General features: G+C 36.2%; 1 protein-coding gene and 1 pseudogene across 1 annotated transcript in view; one reads left to right on the forward strand and one right to left on the reverse strand.

Moving 5' to 3' along the window:
- LOC117035349 (zinc finger protein 677-like) overlaps window positions 1-16,828 on the forward strand; it is a 59,112-nt gene extending 42,284 nt beyond the window's left edge. The window contains 5 exon segments of the mRNA XM_033129244.1: window positions 468-566; window positions 16,163-16,428; window positions 16,430-16,650; window positions 16,652-16,728; window positions 16,731-16,828. Of these exon segments, the coding sequence (XP_032985135.1) occupies window positions 468-566; window positions 16,163-16,428; window positions 16,430-16,650; window positions 16,652-16,728; window positions 16,731-16,828 (761 nt within the window).
- LOC117035226 (calponin-3-like) lies at window positions 5,391-6,243 on the reverse strand (annotated as a pseudogene).
- Window positions 16,829-23,832: the final 7,004 nt, after the last annotated feature.

Consider the following 23,832-nt stretch of genomic DNA (forward strand, 5'->3'; position numbering starts at 1 on the left):
TAGCTAGCATTGTGATTACTCTGTAATAATCATTATTCTAAGCACATTGTGTGATTTAATTAATAAAAATAACATAGGATTAACTGATTTAATCCCCACAACTGTACTATTATTATCCCCTTTTACAAGTGAGAATCCTGAGGTATAGTGGGTTTAAGTGAATCGCCCAAGGTCAGACCCAGCTGGAAGGTGGCAAAGGCAGGAATTGATCCCAGGCTCCACATTGTGTCTTCAGCCACATTATGCTTGCTCTCTAGAGTTAGAGGACATATGAGTTTAAATTGTAAACAAATAGCAAAATAAAAACTTTACCTTACCTAATTGATCTCTTGTTCTTCAATTCCCTCATTCATCCCTAAAATACTCAATATCATTATGACCTTTTGATTATTATAATTTTAATCTTAACTAGTTGCAACTTATTTCTCTATTCTGTGGCTTTTTTTTTTTTTTTTTTTTTTTGTAAGCAGGCCATTCCATTTCTAAGCCAGATGTAATTACCTTATTGGAGCAAGGAAAAGATCCCTGTATGGTTGTAAGGGAAGAAACAAGAAGGTGGTGTACAGGTAAGAACAAGTCAGGCAGGAGAAGTTATCTATGTAAGTGATACCTCACTTACTAAGGTGGTAAACACACTTAGTAAACACATCCTTGAAACACTGGTTGAAAAGCTCCCTTCTCAGTGAAGAAAAGCTTTATAATGTGGAGAGGAAATATCTCAGCATGAGATAACTCAGTGAATTTTACTGAATGTAAAGTTTTGAAAAATAACTATTTCAGTAGATTCAGATAAAGAAATTGAACACCTATTCAGAATAAAAAAGATTCAGCAAACTAAGAACAGAACTACCTCAATTTGATAAAGGTCATGTATGAAAAACCTACCTCAACACTTGCGTTTTCCGCGCCAACATGAAACACACAATAGAGACCAGAAACAGACACACATTCATACGATTTCATTTTCAACAAAGGTGTCAAAACAATCCAATGGGGAAAGGAAATTCTTTTTTTAAAATGTTGCTGGAATAACTGAGTATCTAGGGGCCTGCCTGGTGGCTCAGGCAGTTAGGAGCTCCATGCTCCTAATGCCAAAGGCTGCCGGTTCAATTCCCACATGGGCCCGTGGGCTCTCAACAACAAGGTTGCCGGTTCGACTCCTCGACTCCCACAAGGGATGGTGGGCACTGCCCCCTGCAACTAAGATTGAACATGACATCTTGAGCTGAGCTGCTGCTGAGCTCCCGGATGGCTCAGTTGGTTGGAGCGTGGGCTGTCAACCACAAGGTTGCCGGTTCGACTCCCACAAGGGATGGTGGGCTGCGCCCCCTGCAACTAACAACGGCAACTGGACCTGGAGCTGAGCTGCGCCCTCCACAACCAAGATTGAAAGGACAACAACTTGATTTGGAAAAAGTCCTGAAAGTACACACTGCTCCCCAATAAAGTCCTGTTCCCCTAAAAAAAAAATGAAGTTTTTTGAAAAAAGAGTATCTATAGGGAAAAACGAGTCCAGAACCCTACTCACACCATAATAATAAACTCAAAATAGATATAGATCTAAACATAAAAGCAAAAATTATAAAAGGTCAAGAAGAAACTCTTGGTTTGTTGATTTTCTCTGTTAATTTTTTATTGTCTATTTCATTGATCTCTGTTCCAACCTTTATTATTTCCTTCCTTCTGCCTGCTTTGGGTTTAGTTTGCTCTTTTTCTTGATTCTTTTTTTTTTTTTTTTTTTACCCTTTCTTCTGCCTCCCCTACCCAGTCCGGTTCAAGCCATTGTCTCACAGTCTAGTTGTGTAGAACATAGCTCCCTGGCCCATGCTGGTATTGTGAGTCTTGAGCTCCCCGCTGCTGAGGCAGTTGTTGCTGGATGTTCTGTTCACAGCAGCCCAGCTCCAGGAAGAGCCGTTCTTCACAACGACCTCGGCATTAGGAGCACGGTGCTCCAACCACCTGAGCCACCGGGCTGGCCCCTTTTTCTTGATTCTTAAGGCAGAAGATTAGGTCACTGATTTAAAATCTTTCTTTTTTAATATAGGGATTTACAGCTATACATTTCCTCTTACTGTATCCATAAACTTTGGTATGTTCTGTTATTTTCATCCATCAAAGTATTTTTAAATTTCATTTGTCATCTACTGTGACCCACATTATTTAAGGGTGTATTGTTTAATTTTCACACATTATTAAATTTAAATTTTTCAGATTTCCTTGTTACTAATTTATTTCATTCCATTTTGGTCAGAGACCACACTTGTTTTATGGCCTAATATATGTTCTATCCTGGAGAATGTTCCATATGTACTTAAGAAGAATGTGTATCCCATTGTTTTTAGGCAGAGTATTCTGTTGAATTGTGATAGGCCTACTTACTTTATAATTTTGTTAAAGTCTTCTAAAGCCTTCATAATTTTCTGTCCAGTTGTTCTATCTATTATTGAAAGTGAGATTCAATTATAGTTGAATGTTCTATTTTTTCCTTCTTTCTGTTGAGTGTTTGCTGCTTTTTTTTTTTTTTTAAATATTTATTGGGGAACAGTGTGTTTTTCCAGGACTCATCAGCTCCAAGTCAAGTTGTTGTTTTTAATCTAGTTGTGGAGGGCGCAGCTCACTGGCCCATGTGGGAATCGAACCAGTGACATTGGTGTTACGAGCACTACACTCTAACCAACTGAGCCAACCGGACTCCCCGAGTGTTTGCTTCTTATATTTTAGGGCTCTGTTGTTAGGTGATACATATTTATTAGTGTTATATCATATTGATGGATTGACCCTTTTATTATTATAAAATATTCCTCTGTCTCAACTAACACTTTCTTCCTTAAGTCTTTTTTTCTGATATTAGTAAAACCACTCCAGCTCTCTTTTGGTTACTTTGCCTACTTGTATCTTTTTCCACCCTTTATTTTAACCTATTTGTTTCTTACAAATGTGTTTCTTACAGTTGGATCATGGTTTTTATTATTTATTTGTTTGTTTATTTATTTATTTATTTTAAGATTTTATTGGGGAAGGGTAACAGGACTTTATTGGGGAACAGTGTGTACTTCCAGGACTTTTTTCCAAGTCAAGTTGTTGTCCTTTCAATCTTAGTTGTGGAAGGTGCCGTTCAGCTTCATGTTGTCCTTTCAGTCTTAGTTGCAGGGGGCGCAGCACACCATCCCTTGCGGGAGTCCAACTGGCAAACTTGTGATTGAGAGGACACTCTCCAACCGACTGAGCCATCTGAGAGCTCAGCGGCAGCTCAGCTCAAGGTGCCATGTTCAATCTTAGTTGCAGGGAGCGCTGCCCACCATCCATTGTGGGAGTCGAGGAGTCCAACCGGCACCCTTGTGGTTGAGAGCCCACTGGCCCATGTGGGAATCGAAGTGGCAGCCTTCGGAGTTAGGAGCATGGAGCTCCGATCGCCTGAGCCACCGGGCCGGCCCCATGGTTTTTATTTTTAATCCGTTCTGCCAGTGTTGGTCTTTTAAATGGAGTGCATACTCAATTTATGTTTAATGTAATTACTAGTAGAATTTGCATCTAAAATTTTGTTACTTATTTTCTATATGTCTTGTGCCTTTTCTTCCCTCATTTTCTTAATTACTGTCTTTTGTATTAAATAAATATGTTCTAGTGTACCATTTGATTTCCTTTATTGTTTCCTTTGCTATGCAGTTTTTGTTATTTTCTCAATGGTTTTCATGGGAATTACAATTAACATCTCCTTCTGTAACAATCTAAATCAGATTAATACCAACTTAATTGTAATGGCATAAAAAACTATGTTTCTGAATAGCTCCATGCTTCTCCAAGCCATAATTTGAACACTTAAAAGAAAGAAACAGAAGAGGGAGCTGTAAAAACCACAAATTTAGAAAAGGTATCCACAACCTTGACTCCTTTCTCAAATTTGAGGAAAACTAATCTCACATGTAAATGGCAAAAAGCCCAAGATCAAATTCCATACAAGAATGTATATGACTAAAGTTAATGATAGTTGTAGAGACAATATAAAAACATCTAACACAAGTGCCCTGAAAACAGGGAAAAACTATACCATTCTATTAAAAAACTGCTATAAAACAAGAAAATACTTTGAGATATGAAAGATCACAAATGAGAATTAGAAAAACGCAGAATCAGGTAATAGATTCACAAATAAATTTCAAATAAATTAAAAATAATTAAATACCAACTTAGAAAGAACCATGGGAATAACTCCCAGAGATAAATGTTAACACAAATAAGAATTAAGAAATATTTGAAAAGGATATGAAAATGAATAGCATATCTAGGCTTCTGTATAAGTCTTATGATTAATGCAAAGGTGAAATCTTTTTTTAAAAAAACCTAAATCAGATTAGGAATCCTAATTACTCTTATAAACAATTCTACTTCTTCATAATGAACCAAAAATCTTATAGGATCTGATCCTTGCTGACATACTAGCTTCATGTCCTGTTAGTCACCAGTCACTAACTCTAATCTACATGCTACCCCTCAAACATACAAACTTCATTCTCCAAAGTCATAATAACCATGAGAGGTAAATGTTTTGAATCGATTCAGGACATCGAGGCAGCCACAACAGTGCAACTAAAGAAACTTATGAAAGAATACTTCCAGAACTGCTTCAGAAAGTAGCCAGAATGATGGGATAAGTGTGTTCGAAGCAAGAGGGAGTATTTTGGGGGTCGTTAATGGCAATGTGTCTTACTGTAATAAATTTTTATTTAAACGTTCACCATGTTGTTTGATCACACCTTGTATATAGACTTGTTTAACCAAATTTACAATAACTAGTTTTCTGAGTAAATCCCTTATTATGTATCTTCAAGTGGTTGTGTTTCTCTTCAAACTCTGACACATGTGACAGTCATTTATGTTTTTTATCTCATGATTTTATTTAGAAGTTAGCAAACAATACTGTAGAAACATTGATATGTAAATTTCTAAAATGTTGCATTTTAAATTTAGTTGGTAAATACCACCTTAACTGTAAGCATGAGTTTAGTCTTCCACATAGAAACTAGACACTAAACTGTGAAAAAAAACCCAACTTCCTATTGTTTGAAAACACCAATTTAAGTAGAAGATTGTAAAAATGCGTAGATCTGTAATAAAAGAATTGGCTGTACAAGAGTACTCCCCTTTCACAGTATTCCTTTTTACTTTGTTTAGTGTTATTGGTTATGCTGTGGGATTTAACCATTACAGCACTAAAAGGCAACTATTTAGGGAAGAGACAGAAAAAGGAAAAGGGAATATATGTAAAGCAATATTTCTTTTAGGTACAATAAGCATAATAGTGTTTTAGGAAGACAAGATAAAAATTAGGGTTAGCTTGGTTCTCATGGAATAAAAACAATGAGCTAAATACTGAGCTCCTCTCTGTGAATCTAATAATCAATGCCATGGTCACCATATTGGTAATCTCTGGGGTGGTCATCTTGGTACTTGCCATGGTACTCATTTCAGTATTCTGCCTGGTAATCGCTATCACTGATTTCCGGCCTATTTGTTCCTGTTCCTTGGCTTCTGTTGTGACAGGTTTTGTTGGAGCAGCACAGTATTTGGGATCATATACTTGCCACCCGAGCCCATACACACATTCTTTTTTGGGAAGCGACTTTGTTGGTATCCATCTGTAGAGAAATTGTTGAGTTGTCCACTGGTTGTAAGGTTAGCTTCTGATCATAGATGTCTCTGCTGGTACCTGGCACTAACATCCCCACCTGGCTGGCTCCTTTTTTGGTGCCCATCTGCAGACTAATCGTGGTCTGATCAAAAAGTTTATCAGTTGGCCTTTTGGGATCATAAAGATGCCTCCTGAACCCATAAGCTGTCATACTTGCCTGGCTGGCGCATTTGTTGGTTCCCGTCTGCAAACCAATTACACTTTGGCCAACTTTTAATATTCCTTCATCAAAGTGTCTTTGTTTTTCTGCATACTTAATTCCGATGTCAGTGGTTGTATGGAAGCCTTTTGTTTTAGCCAGACTTGCTAGAGCCACAAGTGTAGTCTGAACCTCCGTTATATTTCCATTCTCAAAAAGATCATTTGCTTCAAATCTGTCATGTGGCTTCATACCATAAGCCTGAACAGCTTTAAGAAAGTTGCCACTATTCTCCAGCTGAGGCGTTTAACGAGGACTCGTTGACCTTCACTGAGCCTGGCTTTAGCTTGTTTATGAGTTCGCAGAGGATTATGACGTCTTTTAAGCCCAGCGGAAAGTTGATGCCAATGCTCATGCCAGTCGCTTCTATCCAATTGCGAAGATCTGCTTGATGATCATACTTGGAAGCAATCTAGTTCTTGACCTCGGCCAAAAGTCTGTAGGAAGGGCCCTTGTTGAAGTAAGTCATGGTGATTGGCAGCGGAAAGAGCCTGCGCTCTGCGCAGGGATTCTCACACTTGGCTTCCCCGCTCCTGGCCCCGAGGAGTGGCCACAGCGCCAGACGATCAGAGGTCTCCCTGGGTGGTGGAGGGGTGTGTGCGGTCCAACTGGGTCCTACCTATCTTTTAAAAAAATTATTAGATGATAAAATAAAAGTCTCTTATTTTTACTCACATAGGTACAATTTCTTATGTTCATTCTGTTCGGGGTAGTTCCACTTTTTTTTATATGGTATTATCTCTTTTCTGGTTAAGAACTTTATCATTTTGTGTAATACAGGTTGGCTACTGATTAATCCCTTCATTGTTTTTTGTCTGAAAAAGCTTTTTTTTTTTTTTTTGAAGGTTGTTTTTGTTGAGTATAGAATTCTAGGTTGACATTTTTTTCTTTTCAGCAGTTTACAGATGTTGTTCAGTGGCCATCTGGCTGATAGAATTTCTGTGGTAATTGTTATACTTATTTCTTTTTATCTAACATGTCTTTTTTCCTGTGGTCACTTTGAAGATTTTGTTTTTATCATTTTTTTCATCAATTTGTTTAGGAGTGTCTTGGTCTGAGGATTTTTATGTGTTTATCCTGCTTGGAGTTTTCTGAACTTCTTTGATCTGTGGATTTGTATTTTATTTCAAATATAGAAACATTTCATCCACTTTGTTAAAATGTTTTTACTTTTTATGCCTCACCTTTCTTTGTGGGTCTCCATTATACATATCATTGACCTCTTAATACTGTCCCATTGGTCACTGAATTTTTGTCTCATTTTCTTCCCATTGTTTTTCTTCTGTTTCAGTTGCAAGAGATTTTATGTCTTTATGTTTTCTGAAATTTTCTTTTTTAATATCTAATCACTTTAACATCCAATGAAATACTCATTTCAAATATTATATATTTTTTTTCTCTAGATGTACCATTTGGTTTCTTTTTAAATATCATCCCTTTCTTTTTCATACTGTGTTGAAATTTTCCTTTAAATACTTGAACATAGTTACAATAACTTCTAACGTCCTGTCTTCTGGTTCCATTATCTTTGTCATTTCAAGGTACATGTCATTAAACTGATAATCTCTCTGGGCTTTCAGATATTTTCTTCCAATATGTTCTCTAGTATTTACTCAAATTATAAACTCCCTGGTTTTTCTTTGGCCAGCTATGTAGAGTTACACTGTATGCATTCATAGCTTAATACTGTATAGAAACTCAATCTGGATTTGACTGTATACTACAGGTGCAGTTAAGCACCTTCTTCTGAACATCCTGTCAGTTGGCAGACTCGGGTTTACTCTTTTTGAAAAGGTTAAAACTGCTGTGTTCTTTTCTTTAAAGTCACCTCATGTTTGATTGTCTCCTTTTGTGATGTTAGAAGCCAATTCTTACTACCTAGATAATTTAATTCATTGAGAGTTGCACAATCATCATACTCTAATTTTATGATTTCCTTTTGTAAACATAAAACTTTTATTGAGGCATAATTAACATAAACTACACATGTAAAGTGTACAGTTTAAGTTCTCTGTGTGAATACACCCATGAAATCATTACCATGGTCAACATAATGAACATATTTCTCACTGGTATGTTAGATTCCTAGGGCTGCTATAGAAAATTACAACAAATCAGGTAGTTTAAAATAACAAAAATTTATTGTCTCACTGGTCTGTATTTCAAAAGTCTGAAATAAAGGTGTCAGCAGGCACTCTAAAGGTGAATTCATTACTTGCTTTTTTTTTAGCCTATGGATGCTGCAAATAATGTTTGGCTTGTGGCTACATCACTCCATTCTCTGCTTCCAGGGTCATATTGCATTCTGCTCTCTCAAAATTCTGCCTCTCTTTAAAAGGTACCCATGTTTGCATTTGGACCCCACCAGATAATCCAGGATAAGCTCCTCCTCTTGAGATCCTTAACTCATATAAGATATTTAAAGTTGAATACATCTGGGATGGGGGGAGTAGCAGCATGTTCTTAACCTGCTATAATACCCAAAAGTTTCCGTGCCCTCTTTCTCTCCCTACAACTTCCTTAGGCAAGCACTGATCTACTTTCTGTCACAATAGAGTTAACATTTATTTCAAGTTTTCTATAAAGATAATACAGTGTGAAGTTTCTCGTCTTGCCTCTTTCACTCGACATAATTGTGTTGAGGTTCATCTGTGTTATATTGAGAGTTCGCTGCTTTTTATTACTCAGTAGTATTTTGGTATTTGGTTATACTACAATTTGTTTATCCATTTATCTGTTGATGGACATTTCTAGTTTTTGGCAATAACAAATAAGGATGCTATGGACATTTGTTTATAAATTTTTGTATGGACATATGCTTTCATTCTTTGGGGCAAGTACCTAGGTGTTGAATGCCTGATTTGTATGATAGGTATGTACTTAAATTTGTAAGCTTTCAGATTTAGAGTCAGATACATAAGATTGTAAATTTAAAATTGTAAGGAACTATTTTACAGCGTTGTTAACCATTTCACATTCAGCTGTAAGAGAGCTCTGGATCCTCTGTTTCTTGAATAATGGGTGTGGTCATCCTCTTTTAATTTTAGCCTTTCAAGTAAGTATACAGCAGCATTTCAATGTGGTTTTAATTTGCTTTTCCATAATGACTAATAATTTTGTGTACATTATTTGCTGTCTTTGATGTAGTATCTTTTAAAATCTTGTTTTCCCTTCTTATTGCCCACATCTCCCTCCCTTTTGGCAACTGTCAGCTTATTCTCTATATCTATGGGTCTGTTTTATTTGTTCATTTGTTTTTTAGATTCCATATATAAGTGAAATCATACAGTATTTGTGTTTTCCTGCCTGACTTATTTCACTTAGCATAGTACCCTCTGGGTCCATCCATGCTGTCTCAAATCGCAAGATTTCATTTTTTGTTTATTGCTGAGTAATATTCCATTGAGTATATATACCATACCTTTATCCATTTATTTATTGATGGATATCTAGGTTGCTTCCATATCTTGGCTATTACTAGTAATGCTTCAATGAACACAGGGATGCATATATCTTTTTGAATTAGTGTTTTGGATGTCTTCGGATAAATGCCCAGAAGTGGGATTGGTTCACATCCTTGCATCCCTGCGATAAATCCCACTTGGTCGTCATGGTGTATAATCTTTTTAATGTATTGTTGAATCCAGTTTGCTAATATTTTTGTTGCGAATTTTTGCATCTATGTTCATCAAGGATATTAGCCTATAATTTTCTTTCTTTGTAGTGTTTTTGTCTGGTTTTGGTATCAGGGTAATGCTGGCTTCGTAGAATGAGTTTGGGAAGCATTCCTTTGTCTTCAATTTTGAAATAGTTTAAGAAGGTTAGGTATTAATTCCTCTTTGAATGTTTAGTAGAATTCACCTGTGAAGCTGTCTAGTCCTGCCTGCACTTTTATTTGTAGCAAGTTTGTTGACTACTGCATCAGTTTCATTGCTAGTAATCGGTCTGTTTAGATTTTGTATTTCTTCCTGGTTCAGTCTTGAAAGGTTATATATCTAGAAATTTGTGCATTTCTTCTAGATTTTCCAATTTGTTGCCATATAATTATTCATAGTATCCTTTAATGATTCTTTGTATTTCTGTGGTGTCAGTCGTAACCTCTCTTTCATTTATGATTTATTTATATGGGCTCTCTCTTTTTTTCTTGATGATTTTGGCTAAAGGACTTAGTTTTGTGTATCTTTTCAAGAACAAGCTCTTAGTTTTATTGATCTTCTCTATTTTTTAAATTTCTATTTTGTTTATTTCTGCTCTGATCTTAACTGTTTCCTTCCTTCTGTTTACTTTGGGTGTTGTTTATTCTTTTTCTGGTTCCTTTAGGTGTAGAGTTAAATTATTTGGGAATTTTCTTGTTCCTTGAGGTAGGTCCTCTTAGAACTGCTTTTGTAGCCATCCTATGTCTGTGTATGGGAACATTTAATCCATTTATATTTAAAGTAATTATTATAAGTATGTACTTTTTACCATTTTATTAATTGTTTTTTGGTTGTTTTTGTAGTTCTCTGTTCCCTTCTTTTGTGGTTTGCTGTTTTTCTGTAGTTTTTGCTTTCAGTTCCTTTCTCTTTGTTGTTTGTATATCTTTTGTAGGTTTTAGGTTTGTGGTTACCATGAGGTTTATGCATATTGTTCTGTATCTATAGCAGTCTATTTTAAGCTAATAGTTGTTTAAGTTCAAATATATTCTATAAGGACTACATTTTTCCTCCCCCTTTAGTGGTTTATGTTATTGATGTCATGTTTTAGATCTTTTTGTGTTGTGTATCTCCTAACTATTTATTATGGTTTGAGTTAAGTTTGATACTTTTTTTCTTTGTACCTTCGTAGTAGCATTTTAAATGCCTGATTCACTATGTTTATTAAATAATTAGCTCTATCTGTGAGGTGTTTTTCCTTTCTCATATTTTCTTATTTCTGTTTATAGCCTTGCCTTTTCTGCTTAAAGAAGGCCCTTTACATTTTTTGTAAAGCTGGTTTAATGGTGGTTAACTCCTTTAGATTTTGCTTGTCCAGGAAGCTCTTTATCTATCCTTCAATTCTGAAATGTCAGCCTTGCTTTGTAAATTATTCTGAGTCTTAGGTTCCTTTTTTCAGCACTTTAAAAGCTGTCTTGCTGCTCCCTTCTAGCCTGTAAAGTTGCTGCTGAGAAATCAGCTGATAGCCTTATGGGGTTTCCTTTGTATGTAACTTGTTATTTTTCTCTTGCTTCCTTCAAGATTGTGTCTTTATCTTTAACTTTTTCCATTTTAATTATAATATGTCTTGGTTGGGTCTCTTTGGTTACATCTTATTTGGAACTCTCTGTGCTTTTTGAGCCTGGATGTCTGTTTCCTTTCCCAGATTAGGAAATTTTCAGCCATTATTTCTTAAAGTTTCTGTTCTTTTCTGTCCTCCTCCTTATGGGATCCCTATAATGCTGATTTGAGAGCTTGATGTTTCCCAGGGATCTGTTAAGCTATCCTTGTTGGGTTTTTTTGTTTGTTTGTTTTTTAAATTCTCTTTCTTTTTTTGCTCTTGTAATTGGTTGATATTCACTAGTCTGTATTCCAGGTTGCTGATCTGTTCTTCTGTTAGCTAATATGTTCTTGATTCCTTCTAATGTATTTTTCATTTCAGTTATTGTATTTTTCAGATCTGCTTTTTCTTTATTGTACCTTTGAACTCTTTTTTGAAGTTCTCCTTAAGTTTCTCTATTCTGCTGTCAAGTTTGGTGAGCATCCTTATGACCGTTTCTTTTAATTCTTTATTAGGCAAATTACTTACCTCTGTTTTCTTAGGTTTTTTTCCTGGGAATTTTTCTTGTTACTTCATTTGAGAGTTATTCTTCTGTCTTTTCAGATATTTGTTTGACTTTCTATGTTGTTTATGTGAATTAGACAAAATAATTATCCATCCCAGTCTTGAAAAAGTGGCCTGATGTAGAAATGGCTTCTGAGTAGGCTGTGTGCCAGGTGGTTTTGGCAGGCCACTTGGAGCTGAGTGTGTGCCTGAGGCATTTGGGGCACTGGCCTACCGACTGGAGTGGCTCCTGGTGGTGAGGCTGGTGGCATGCAGTGATGCCCCCTTTGTTCAGGGCTGAAATGGGCTCGGGCGATGTGTCCAGGAATGTGCTGCAGCGACCTTTCAGGTAGAGCTCTCAGGTAGAGCACCTGGCCTACCTGAATGTTCTCTGTCTTTGAGTTTGTTTCTGGATTTGTTTTGTTTTTTATTTATTTTGATGTTTAGATTCCACATATAAGGGAAATCAGATGGTATTTGTCTTTCTCTGAGTTACGTAACTCAGCTCAATACTGTCTGGTCCATTCATTTCAGTTTTTTTATGGCCAAATAACACTCCATTGTATATATACATATATATGTATTTATCTATTCATCTATTGATAGATACTTAGGTTGTTTCCATATCTTGACTACTGTAAATAATGCTGCAATGAACATATGGATGCATATATGTCTTTTCATATTAGTCTTTTGGGTTTCTTTGGATAAATACCCAAAGTTAGATTACTGGGTCCTTCTTTGTCTCTTCTTCTTCTTCTTTTTTTTTTTTTAAGATTTTATTGGGGAAGGGGAACAGGACTTTATTGGGGAATGGTGTGTACTTCCAGGATTTTTTTCAAGTCATGTTGTTGTCCTTTCATTCATAGTTGTGGAGGGTGCAGTTCAGCTCCAGGTCTAGTTGCCGTTGTTGTTAGTTGCAGGGGGCGCAGCCCACCATCCCTTGCTGGAGTCGAACTGGCACAACCTTGTGGTTTAGAGCCTGTGCTCCAACCAAAAGAGCCATCCGGGAGCTCAGCAGCAGGTCAGCTCAAGGTGCCCTGCTCAATCTTAGTTGCAGGGGCCGGAACCCCCCATCCCTTGTGGGAGACGAGGAGTCGAACCAGCAACCTTGTGGTTGAGAGCCCACTGGCCCATGTGGGACTCGAACTAGCAGCTTTTGGCATTAGAAGCATGGAGCTCCAACCGCCTGAGCCACCAGGCCGGCCCCTTCTTTGTCTTTTCTTATATACTTTGTTTTAAAGTCTATTTTGTCTGATATAAGTATTGCTACCCCAGCTAGTTTTTGTATGTGTGTATGTGTGTGTGTTGTTTTCATTTCTGTGAAATAGTTTTTCCATTCCTTTACTTTTAGTCTGTGTGTGTCTTTTGATCTGAAGTGGGTCTCTTGTAGGCAATATATGTATGGCCCTTGTTTTCTTATCCATTCAGCAACCATATATTTTGATTGAAGCATTTAATCCATTTACATTTAAAGTAATTATTGATAGATATGTAGTTATTGCCACTTTATTATTCATACCTTTAATCTTTTCTTCTTCTTAAAGTAGCCCCTTGAACATTTCTTGTAATATTGATTTGGTGTTGGTGAACTCCTGTAGTTTTTTCTTGTCTGAGAAGCTCTTTATCTGTCCTTCAATTCTAAATGATCACGTTGCTTGGTAGAAATAACCTTGATTGTAGGTCCTTGCTTTTCCTCACTTTGAATATTTCCTGACAGTCCCTTCTGGCCTGCAAAGTTTCTGTTGAGAAATCAGCTGACAGTCTTATGGGAGCTCCCTTGTAGTTTACTAACTGCTTTTCTCTTGCTGCTTTTAAGATTCTCTTTGTCTTTAAACTTTGGCATTTTAATTATGATATGTCTTGGTGTGGGCCTGTTTGGGTTCATCTTATTTGGGACTCTCTGTGCTTCCTGGGCTTGTATGTCTATTTCCTTCACCAGGTTAAAATATTTTTTTATTTTTCAATTACACTTGACACACAATATTATATTAGTTTCAGGTGTACGGCGTAGTGGTTTGACATTTATATAACTTAACGAGGTGATAACCCCAAAATTTTAGTACCCTCCTCACACCATATGTAGTTATTACAATATTTTGACTATATTCCCTGTGCTGTTCTTTACATTCTCATGACTATTTTGTAAATGCCAATTTGTACTTTTTAATCCTTTTTATTAACAGTCCTCATGTGGTTAATTTTTGTATTGTCACGCATTTACAGTTGAAATCAGAGAGGGGGGTTGTGCTGTAGGGACTTAATACCACTGTACTGGAACTAGAATTTCTTCCATTAAGGAGTTATTTAATGGTGAGAAATTTATCTCTTGTGTTTTCATTGTTGATTCATTACTTTTTATTGCATGTTTTATAATCATTTTTATGCTACTATTTTTTGCAGTTAGGGCCAATCATAGAACTCTTTAGTCTTTGAAGTTTTCCTCTCATTTTGGCCTAAGATTTCTAGGCTCACCTTTCCTGTTCGCTTTCTCAATTTTCCCTTTGTCCAACTATCCTATATCCATATTTTAGATACAAATGTTGAGAAATTATAATACAGGTTTTATAATATAGGTGTTATAATATAGGTATTAAATATAGGCGTTAAAGTATGCTCATTACAACTCTCTTTTCTGGCAGCTTTTTTCTATTTCTTCTGTAACATCTGGCTAGTTTAGGCTTTCTCTTTTTTGTCAGTTTTGATGAATTTTCTTAGAAAGTTACCCACACTTATTAAAGTATTGATGTAGTACTCTTACATTTAAATAAATTCCTCTGTAGTTCTTATTTTCCTCTTTTCTTATTTTTGTTTGTTTTTACTCTCGTATTTGATTGGTTTACCTAATAGTTCCTGTAACAATGTTTTAAAGCGCCAACTCTTTGATTTATTTGTTAGTGCTACTGTTTTCTAACTCATATTCTGCTTCTATTCTTATTTTTTCTACTTTGCTGTTTATTTTCTATATATTGGGCTTTGATCCACAACTCATTCTCTTTTATAGAGATAATAATTTTAAGTTTCGAGTTCTCTCAGTGGTGAAATTGAATGCCCAAGATTCTGATGTGCTTATTTTCTTCATTGTCATTCACTAGAATTTTTCCATTTCAGTTTTTTTCTTTGCACAGTGATTCAACATTTTTGGAGAGGGCATTTCCATTTCCACATGGAAGAGCTTTTGTTTTCTAATATTTGTTACTAATTTCCATTGTCTTCCTATTCTGAAGAATGTTGTTAATATTATTTCAACTTTTTGTACACATACCATACTCTAGTTATAGGAAGATATTTTTTTTTGCCCCAAGCCACAGTCCCCTCATTAAGCACTTTAAAGTTTGCTGGAGCAGCCGGTTGGCTCAGTGGTTAGAGCATGGTACTCATAACACCAAGGTTTCTGGTTCAATTCCCACCTGGGCCAGTGAGCTGCGCCCTCCACAGCTAGATTGAGCTGCACCCTCTACAACTCCATTGAAAACAACAACTTGACTTGGAGCTGAGCTGCGCCCCCAACAATTAGAATGAAAACAACGACATTTACATGTAGCTGATGGGTCCTTGAAAAACACACTGTTTTCCAATATTCTCCAATTAAAAAAAAAAGTAAACTAAAGTTTGCTGAAGATAGAGCTTTACATACACTTTTTATCCTTCAACCCACAACTGCCAGTTCTTTTTCACATAATTCTTGACACTCTTCCTCTAAGCTCTTTTATATCATTCAGGTCCCGTTTTTTGCCCAAATTCCCTAAATGTTCAAAATACCATAAAACCAGTATGTATACCTGGTATATGTCAGAAAATTGATTGACATACTCTTTTGGGGACTACCAGAATGTTTGACCATGGTTAAAAGGGAAAGCTAAAGAGAACTTGAGAAAAGATATGAAGTAATAAAACAGATTGAACAGCTGTAGGGATGATAAAGTATAAAATCTCAGGGGAGGATAACTAAGTAAAGACTCTGGGTATCATAACTGAAGAGTCAGAAAAACACATGGCTATACATAGGGGAAGTACAGTGATGGAAATGTGTACTTTTCAGGGACTTGTAATTGAAGAATGATCAGATATAAATAGGTGCCTTTAAAATCTTTATATATCTATATATTTATATTATAGTTGGAAGTGGTATGTTAAAGCTGGGTGGTACTGGCTCTCTAGGGGCAAATTTTATATATCATCCTAAGTCTGGCTTTAATTACATTATATTGATAGCTTAAAATTGCCAATAATGGGAGTATTTACACCATAGACATTGACAAACACTTCAAATCAGGGCTGTGTATGTGTGTGTGTAGAGCTGGTAATTAAACATTTACCAGCACTCTACTGCATAACTTACTATTTTCTAAGCTCACTTCTTATGTTTTCAAGTTTTATAACTGTTATTTAGAGTTCTGTAAATCATCTCTAATGGGTGAGATTTTCAGTTTTCTTTTAATTACTACTATAGAACATATTCTAGTGAAGCAAACAGCTTTTTTTCTTTCTTGTTTTAGATTTGGAATCAAGATATGAAAGACTCAGCCATGGAAAAACATACGCTTATACAAAACATTCATCTTTTACTCTACATCACAGAATTGATAATGGAGAGAAACCCTATGAATGTAAGGAGTGTGGCAAGGCCTTTAATCGTAATACAGACCTTAGAGTACATACGAGAATTCATACTGGTGAGAAACCCTCTGAATGTAAGGAATGTGGAAAGGCCTTTAGTCATGCCTCAAACCTTGCTCAACATTGAAGAGTTCATACTGGTGAGAAAGCCATATGTATGTAAGGAATGTAGGAAGGCCTTTAGTGACATTGGAACACTTAAAATACATCAGAGAATTCATACTGGTGAGAAACCCTGTGAGTGTAAAGATTGTGGGAAGGCTTTCAGGAGTAGCCATCAACTTAGTATACATTATAGATTTCATACTGGTGAGAAATCCTATGAATGTAAGGAATGCGGGAAGGCTTTAGTGTGTATGGACGACTTACCATCAGAGTATTCATAGTGGTAAGAAATCATTTGATTGTAACAAGTGTGGGAAGTCTTTTAGGCTTAGTTCAAGCCTTAAATACATTAGAGTATTCATAGTGGTGAGAAACCCTTTGAATGTAACAAATATGGGAAGTCCTTTAGGCTTAGTTCAATACTTAAAGTACATCACTGAATTGATACTAGGGAAATAATTTCTGGAATATTTATATATTGAGAGAGAGAGAGAGAGAGAGAGAGAGAGAGAGAGAGAGAGAAGACAAAGGAATTATACCAATGAGAAACAATTTGAAGAGATTGTGAGAAGGCTTTTGTATATGGTTCAGTTCTTATAAGATATCAAATAATTTGTACTGACATGAACTCCTTAGAATTTAATGTTTGAAATTTTTCGGTTATCACCCAAATATTGTTCATATTCAGAGAATGTATGTTATATTTTATATAAGAAGGTCTTTTGTGACATTCCTGTATGTTTGACTACTCGCTAGATCGCCATGCTGTGTGGCCAAGGGAGATAAGTACCACTCAGGGAAGAGACCAGTGCGTGATTTGAAGTCATGGAGAACATAAAACATACACACCAGTATCAAGTGGTACAGTGTTTGTTTACAGCAAGAGGGGAGACATATTGCACAGGATCTAGCTCCTTGCGATGTGTCAGTAACCCATCACCAGCAGATAAACTCCACATCTGACATGGGTGATATAGCTGCACACAGCCCGCGTTGTGCTGTAGCGGCAGGACACCAACCACCTCCCTGTGGGATCTGACATCCAGAAAACTGAGGGCATTGATACCTATGATGAAGCAGAGCAAAGGAGTACACAGCAAGCCTGACACAGGGAAAGATACTCCCTTGTCAAGGCAATAAGCCCAGCAGGGGCTGTGAGGGCTCTTTTATCTTTTGATAAAGAAGGTTTGCAGACCCAACAAGACCGATTCTCCACCCCCACCCCCCCAAACACCCTAGCTTTACTGAGGAATAAATTTAAGGTGTGTAAGTGGTGCTAAGGGAAATTTATAGCTGTAAATACTTACATTAAAAAACAAAAAATCTCAAACCCACAACCTTAAACTTTACAACTTAAGGAACTAGAAAAAGAACAAACTAAACACAAAGCTAGCAGAAGGAAATTAATAATAAAGATTACAGCAGTGATAAATGAAATAGAGAATAGAATGACAATAGAAAAAAAAAATCATGAAGCCAAAAGTTGGTTTTGTGTCCTAATCTCTTTGCAGCGATATTACTACAATTAAATTAGGGTCCACTCAAATGGCTGCTTTTTAACTCACTCTTTAAAGGTCCTGTCTCCAAATACAGCCACGTTCTGAGGTACTGGATTTTAGGATTTCAATGTATAAATTTTAGGGGGGATGAATTTGATTTCCTAACACTGGTCAAACTGATAACAGCCTAGCCAAAGACCTTAGATATACAAAAACACTATTTTGGGGCCAGATATTCCATGGGCTCAGAGGTTTATCTCTCAGAAGCTGGTCAACGGTCAGTCCTTTCTTGGAATGCTGAAGTTTTAATTGACCTAATGGCCAAAAGTCTAACAACAGTTATTAGCTAGGCTGTGGAGTAACAAGAATTTTTACATTGTGTTGATGGGAATGTAACAGCACAACTCGTTTGGGAAACTTCTGCAGTGCCCACTAAAAGAGCAAACACGTACCTGATGACACAGAAATTCCACTTCTACATATTTGCTGAGCAGAATTGGGTACATGTATTCACCAAGACATGAGCAGGATGTTCATAGCAGCATAAATAGTGGTATATTTCCATGACTGCAGACTACAGCAATGAAATGTTGCCATTGCTAGACACAAAAACATGTTCGAATATCACAGACAATGGGGGGGATCCAGGCACAAAAGAGAAAATGCTGTCCAAGTCCAATTGTTTAAACATAAACAAGCCATACTAGTCTATGTCACAACAGTGGCTATTGCTGTGGGAGGGGGATTAGTGACAAGGAGAAGTTTGGAAGCATGCAGTTACTTTATTTCTTAATCTGGGTGAAAATGGAGGCTTATTGAGTCTATATAATTGTGATTTGTGTACTTTATATATATTATATTTCAATTTTTTAAATTATTTAAAAAATTTAAGGTGTACAATGTGATCATTTGATTGCATATATAATTGTGAAGTTACTACAATAAAGTTAACATTCATCACCTCACTTGGTTACCATTTGTGTGTGTGTGTGTGTGTGTGTGTGTGTGTGTGTGTGGATGTGTGCGTGTGTGTGTTGAGAACATTTAAGATCTCTCGGCAGATTTCAAGTATACAAACAGAATTGTGCACTATACTGTACATTACACCATGTTATACCATAGATCCCCAGACCTTACTTATTTTATAACTAAAAGTTTATATCATTTAACCAACATTTTCCCCATTCCTCCCCAGCCCTTGGCAACCACCATTCTACTATCTGTTTCAATGACTGACTTTTTCAGATTCCAGATATAACTGAGATCATACAATACTGGAGTTTCTCTGTGTTATATCACTTAGCATAATGCCTTCAAGTTCATATGACTATGTTGTTATAAATGGCAAGATTTTCTTTTTAAAGGTTGAAAAATATTCCACTGTATGCACTACATTTTCTTTATCCATTCATCAGCTGGTGGATTTAGGTTGTTTCTGTATCCTGGCTATTGTGAATAATGCTGCATTGGACATGGGGTGCAGGTACTTCTTCGAGATAGTAGTTTTGTTTCTTTCAGATAAATACTCAGAAGTAGGATTGCTGGATCATATGGTAATTCTATTTTTAATTTATTGAGATTTCATGCTGTTTTCCATTGTGGCTGTAGCAGTTTACATTCTCACCAATAGTGCACAAGGGTTCTCTTTTCTCCACATGCTAGCCAGCACCCACTTATCTGTTTGGTAATAGCTATCCTAAGAGGTGTGAATAGATAATTGTGCTTTTGATTTGCATTTCCTTGATGATTAATGCTGTTGAGCACCTTTCCATGTACCTGTTGGCTATTTGTATATCTTCTTTGGAAAATGCCTATTTAGGTTCTTTGCCCTTTGTTTAGGTCAGATTTTTTTTTTTTCTGTTGAGTTGTATGAGTTCCTCACATATTTTAGAAATTAACCCCTTATTAGATATATGGTTTGCAAATATTTTCTCCCATTCTGTTGGTTTTTTCCTTCACTGTGCAGCAGCTTTTTCGTTTGAAGTAGTTTCATTTATTTTGTTGCCTATGCTTTTGATGCCATATCCAAAAAATCATTGCCAAGGCAAATGTTAAGGAGCTTTTTCCCTATATTTTCTTCTAAAAGTTTTATGTTTCCAGATATTAAATTCAAGTCTCTCATCATTTGAAGTTGATTTTTGTGAGTGGTATAAAATAGGCTTCCAATTTTATTCTTTTGCCTGTGAACATCCAGATTTTTCCCAGCTCCACTTTTTGAAGAGACTATCCTTTTCCCATTGTGTATTCGTGGCACCTTTGTCAAATATCAGTTGACTGTATATGCATGAGTTTTTTTATGGACTCTTAAATTGTCCCATTGGTCTGTGTCTATCTTTATGCCAGTGCCATTCTGTTTTGATTGCTATGGCTTTGCAATATAGTTTGAAATCAGGAAGTGTGATGCTTTGTTTCTCTTAAGATTGCTTTGGCTACTGAGGGTCTTCTGTGATGCCATATGAATTTTAGGATTGTTTTTTCTATTTCTGTGGAGAATGCCATATGAATTTTGATAGGGATTGCTTTGACTCTATAAATCATTTTAGATGGTATGAAATTTTAACAATATTAATTCTTCCAATCCATGAACACAGGGTATCTTTCCATTTATTTGTGTCGTCTTCAGTTTCTTTGATCAACATCTTACAGTTTTCATCATATACATCTTTCACTTCCTTGGTTAAATTTGTTCTTAAGTATTGTTTTTGGTGTTATTGTAAATGGGATTGTTTTATTTCTTTTTCAGATAGTTCATGTTAGTGTAATAGAAACACAACTGATTTTTGTATGTTGATTTTGTATCCTGTGACTTTATTAAATGTATTAGTTCTAACAGTTTTTTTGTTTATTAGTTCTAGCAGTTTTTTGGAGTCCAAGGCCCATAATTATGTGGCCAAGAGGGGGTTGAAAGACTTTCCCAACATTTTTTTAAATGGATTATCAGAATATTTATACTAGAGAGCAATTAAGAGAATGTATGAAACCATTATTCTTTATGATTTATGTATAAAAGCTTTCCAGGGCCAATCAGTTATTATTAAACTAAATTCACATCACAGAAATTGTGTGTTATTCTAGCAGATGTGAGAGAGCCTTTAGCCATTGTATATCTTAAACATGATTGTCTTTCCACAATTTACAGCCTGTGTGACATTAAGCAAGATGTTTATCCTCTCTGGGGAACATCAGTAAATGGTGATAACAGTACCTACATTATGGTGCTGCTGTTAGAATTAAATGAGTTTGTTCATGTAGAAAACTTGGGAAACTTTGGTATATAGTCTATGTTCAATAAACACTACTGTTTTTAATATCATTTGTGTTGTTAGTGGACTCTTGAGATTGTGAAATAATAAGAAATATGTATATTGGCCTTTGCCCCTGGTTCCTGACACAGGCCTCCTAAAACCCTTGTAGTTTTCTAAGTGATAAGAGCACTGGGATCATCTTTTGTTCATTGAGGTGACTCTAGATTGGCTCCTGGATGACAGCTGGTCACCAGAAAGACCAAGCCTTGATTAGAAGCTTGGATTTTCCAGCCCCACCTTCACTTCCATAGAGAGGAAAGAGCAGCTGGAAATTGAGCTACTCAATTTCCTCACATTGATTGTGCCCATGTGAGGAATTCTCCATAAAATCCCAATAGGACAGGCTTCAGGGTGGGTGAACACATCCACACTGGGAGGGTGATGCACCCCAACTTCACGGGGACAGAGCTCCTGTGCTCAGGACCCTCCCAGACCTCATGCTATTCATCTGGCTGTTCATTTGTATCCTTTGTCATATCCTTTAATAAAGTGGTAAATGTGTTTCCCCGAGATCGGTGAGTCATTCTGGCAAATTAATTGAAACTGAGGAGAGGGTTACAGGAACCTGATTAGTAGCCAAATCAGACAGAAGTTGTGGGTGACCTGGGGACCTTGCTACTTGCATCTGGCATCTAAGTAGGTGGAGCAGTCTTGTGGGACTGAGCCCTTAATCTGTGGGATTTGACACTATCTCCAGGTGGATAAGTGTCAATAGTTGAGTTAAATTATATGGCACCCAGCTGGTGTCACACAGAATTGCTTGTTGTAGGGGAAAATCTGCACATGTTTGGTGGCCAGAAGTGAAGTAAAGGAGACACACAGGAGAGAAGAACTGGGTTTTTCCCTACTCAGAAGGAAAACTGGGCTGAGATAAAGATTCTATGGATTTAATGAATTAAGAAAAGTTTCTAGTAACTACTCCCCTTTTAAATTTGAATTATTTCTGGACAAACTGGATATAAGAAACAAGAGAGTATCTTCAACTCTTTTAACGTAAATCAAACACTTAATCTTTGAATGAAACTTAGATTTGTAGATTTAGAAAGTATAGAAAATTTTAAATTCTTGTCCACAATTTAAAATTAATTAGAATTAACAAAAGGACATCCATTTTGCAATTTTCCCACACTTTTTAGTATGAACATTTTTACATACACAAAAGTTGTCATAACAGTACATGAAATATGTATTTAATATACTGTCATATTAGCTTTCTGTTTCCTATGCATTTTGCAGTATAATTTGACAGTGTTATAAACATGTTTCACCTCCTACAAAAATACAATTTCCTACTTAACCAACGTGCTATATAATCACACATAACAAAATTAATAATTACATATCCAATATCTACCCATATTCAAATTTTTTAAAATTTCCAAGGAATGTCTTTTATAACTACTTATTTTCAAAATGGTATCCAGTCTAGGTTTATACATTTGATTACTATGACAAATTACTTTTATAATAGTAGCTGGCAAACTTTGGCCCACAGACCAAATGCAACTGCCCCCCGTTTTCATAAAGTTTTATTGCATCACTGCTATCATTTGTTTACATGTTGTCTACAGCTGCCTTTTTTTTTTTTAAGAGAAAGCAGTATGGTTCAATTTGTAGAGTCAAGAGTCGTTTGTTCTTGATTACAGTGTTCAATATGCAAATTACATTCACCTCTTGGTACAGAGTGGCTACTTACCTGGGAGCTAATCCAGACAAATTATTCCTGGGCAACCTTAACTATATGTCTGACAGGAATCGCCCTGTCTCCCTTATTACAGTGATACGTAAACTCTCATGCAGAATAACTGGGAAATGTAGTCTTTCGGTCAATGGAGTAGCCATATACAGTACAGCACCATTGATTTGTCAATGGATTTGATATAATCTGAATTCCAGATCAAGACCTCACATTATTTAACCTGTCTCTGATGATTCCAAAAGCACTTGAGAATCTGGCAATTTCTCACGGTCACTGATTTTCGCTGGATGATATTATGAGATAGAGAAGGTTTACTAAGTCTGTCCTGGCTCTGGCTATTCACTCTGAAAAGAGTTTATTTGAATAAGGTTTTGACACATTTGCTCTTTATGTCATCCTGTAGGCTCAAAATAAACAACACAGCGAGCTTCACTTTGCTCATCCATAGTTCCTAAATGCTTTGTAATGAAAATGTATTATTTGTGTAAAGAAAGTTATAAAAATACGAACAAAAACTTAAAGGTAAAGCACAAAGTGTCTGGATCCCAAGAAAACGGGTATCCTGTGGTTAGAAGTCAGGCTGACTACACATAATAATTAGGTATCATTGGCAGTGCCTTTTCCAAAGACTACTTTTGCTAAGTTTTATATATTATCACTAGCTTGAGTTTTCCCCCTTTTTCTGACTTTCGTTACTAGAGTCACCAGATGGAAAATTTTAAATATCCTTTAAGAATCTGGATAAGTCACCCAGCAGACATTCCATGTATTTCCTCTAGTTTCAAATATAAAGGGCAACCGGCTCAAACAAGAATGAACCTTGCTGCACAACCACCAGCTCAAGCATCCTCCTGTTTATCTTGAGCGGCTTCTGCTCAAATGAAACTTACAAGGTTAAGTGCTACTCCAAACTCCTGATGCAGCTAATCCCTGCTTGGTCT

The sequence above is a fragment of the Rhinolophus ferrumequinum genome, chromosome 15 (genome assembly GCF_004115265.2).
Source record: "Rhinolophus ferrumequinum isolate MPI-CBG mRhiFer1 chromosome 15, mRhiFer1_v1.p, whole genome shotgun sequence".
NCBI lineage: Eukaryota > Metazoa > Chordata > Mammalia > Chiroptera > Rhinolophidae > Rhinolophus > Rhinolophus ferrumequinum.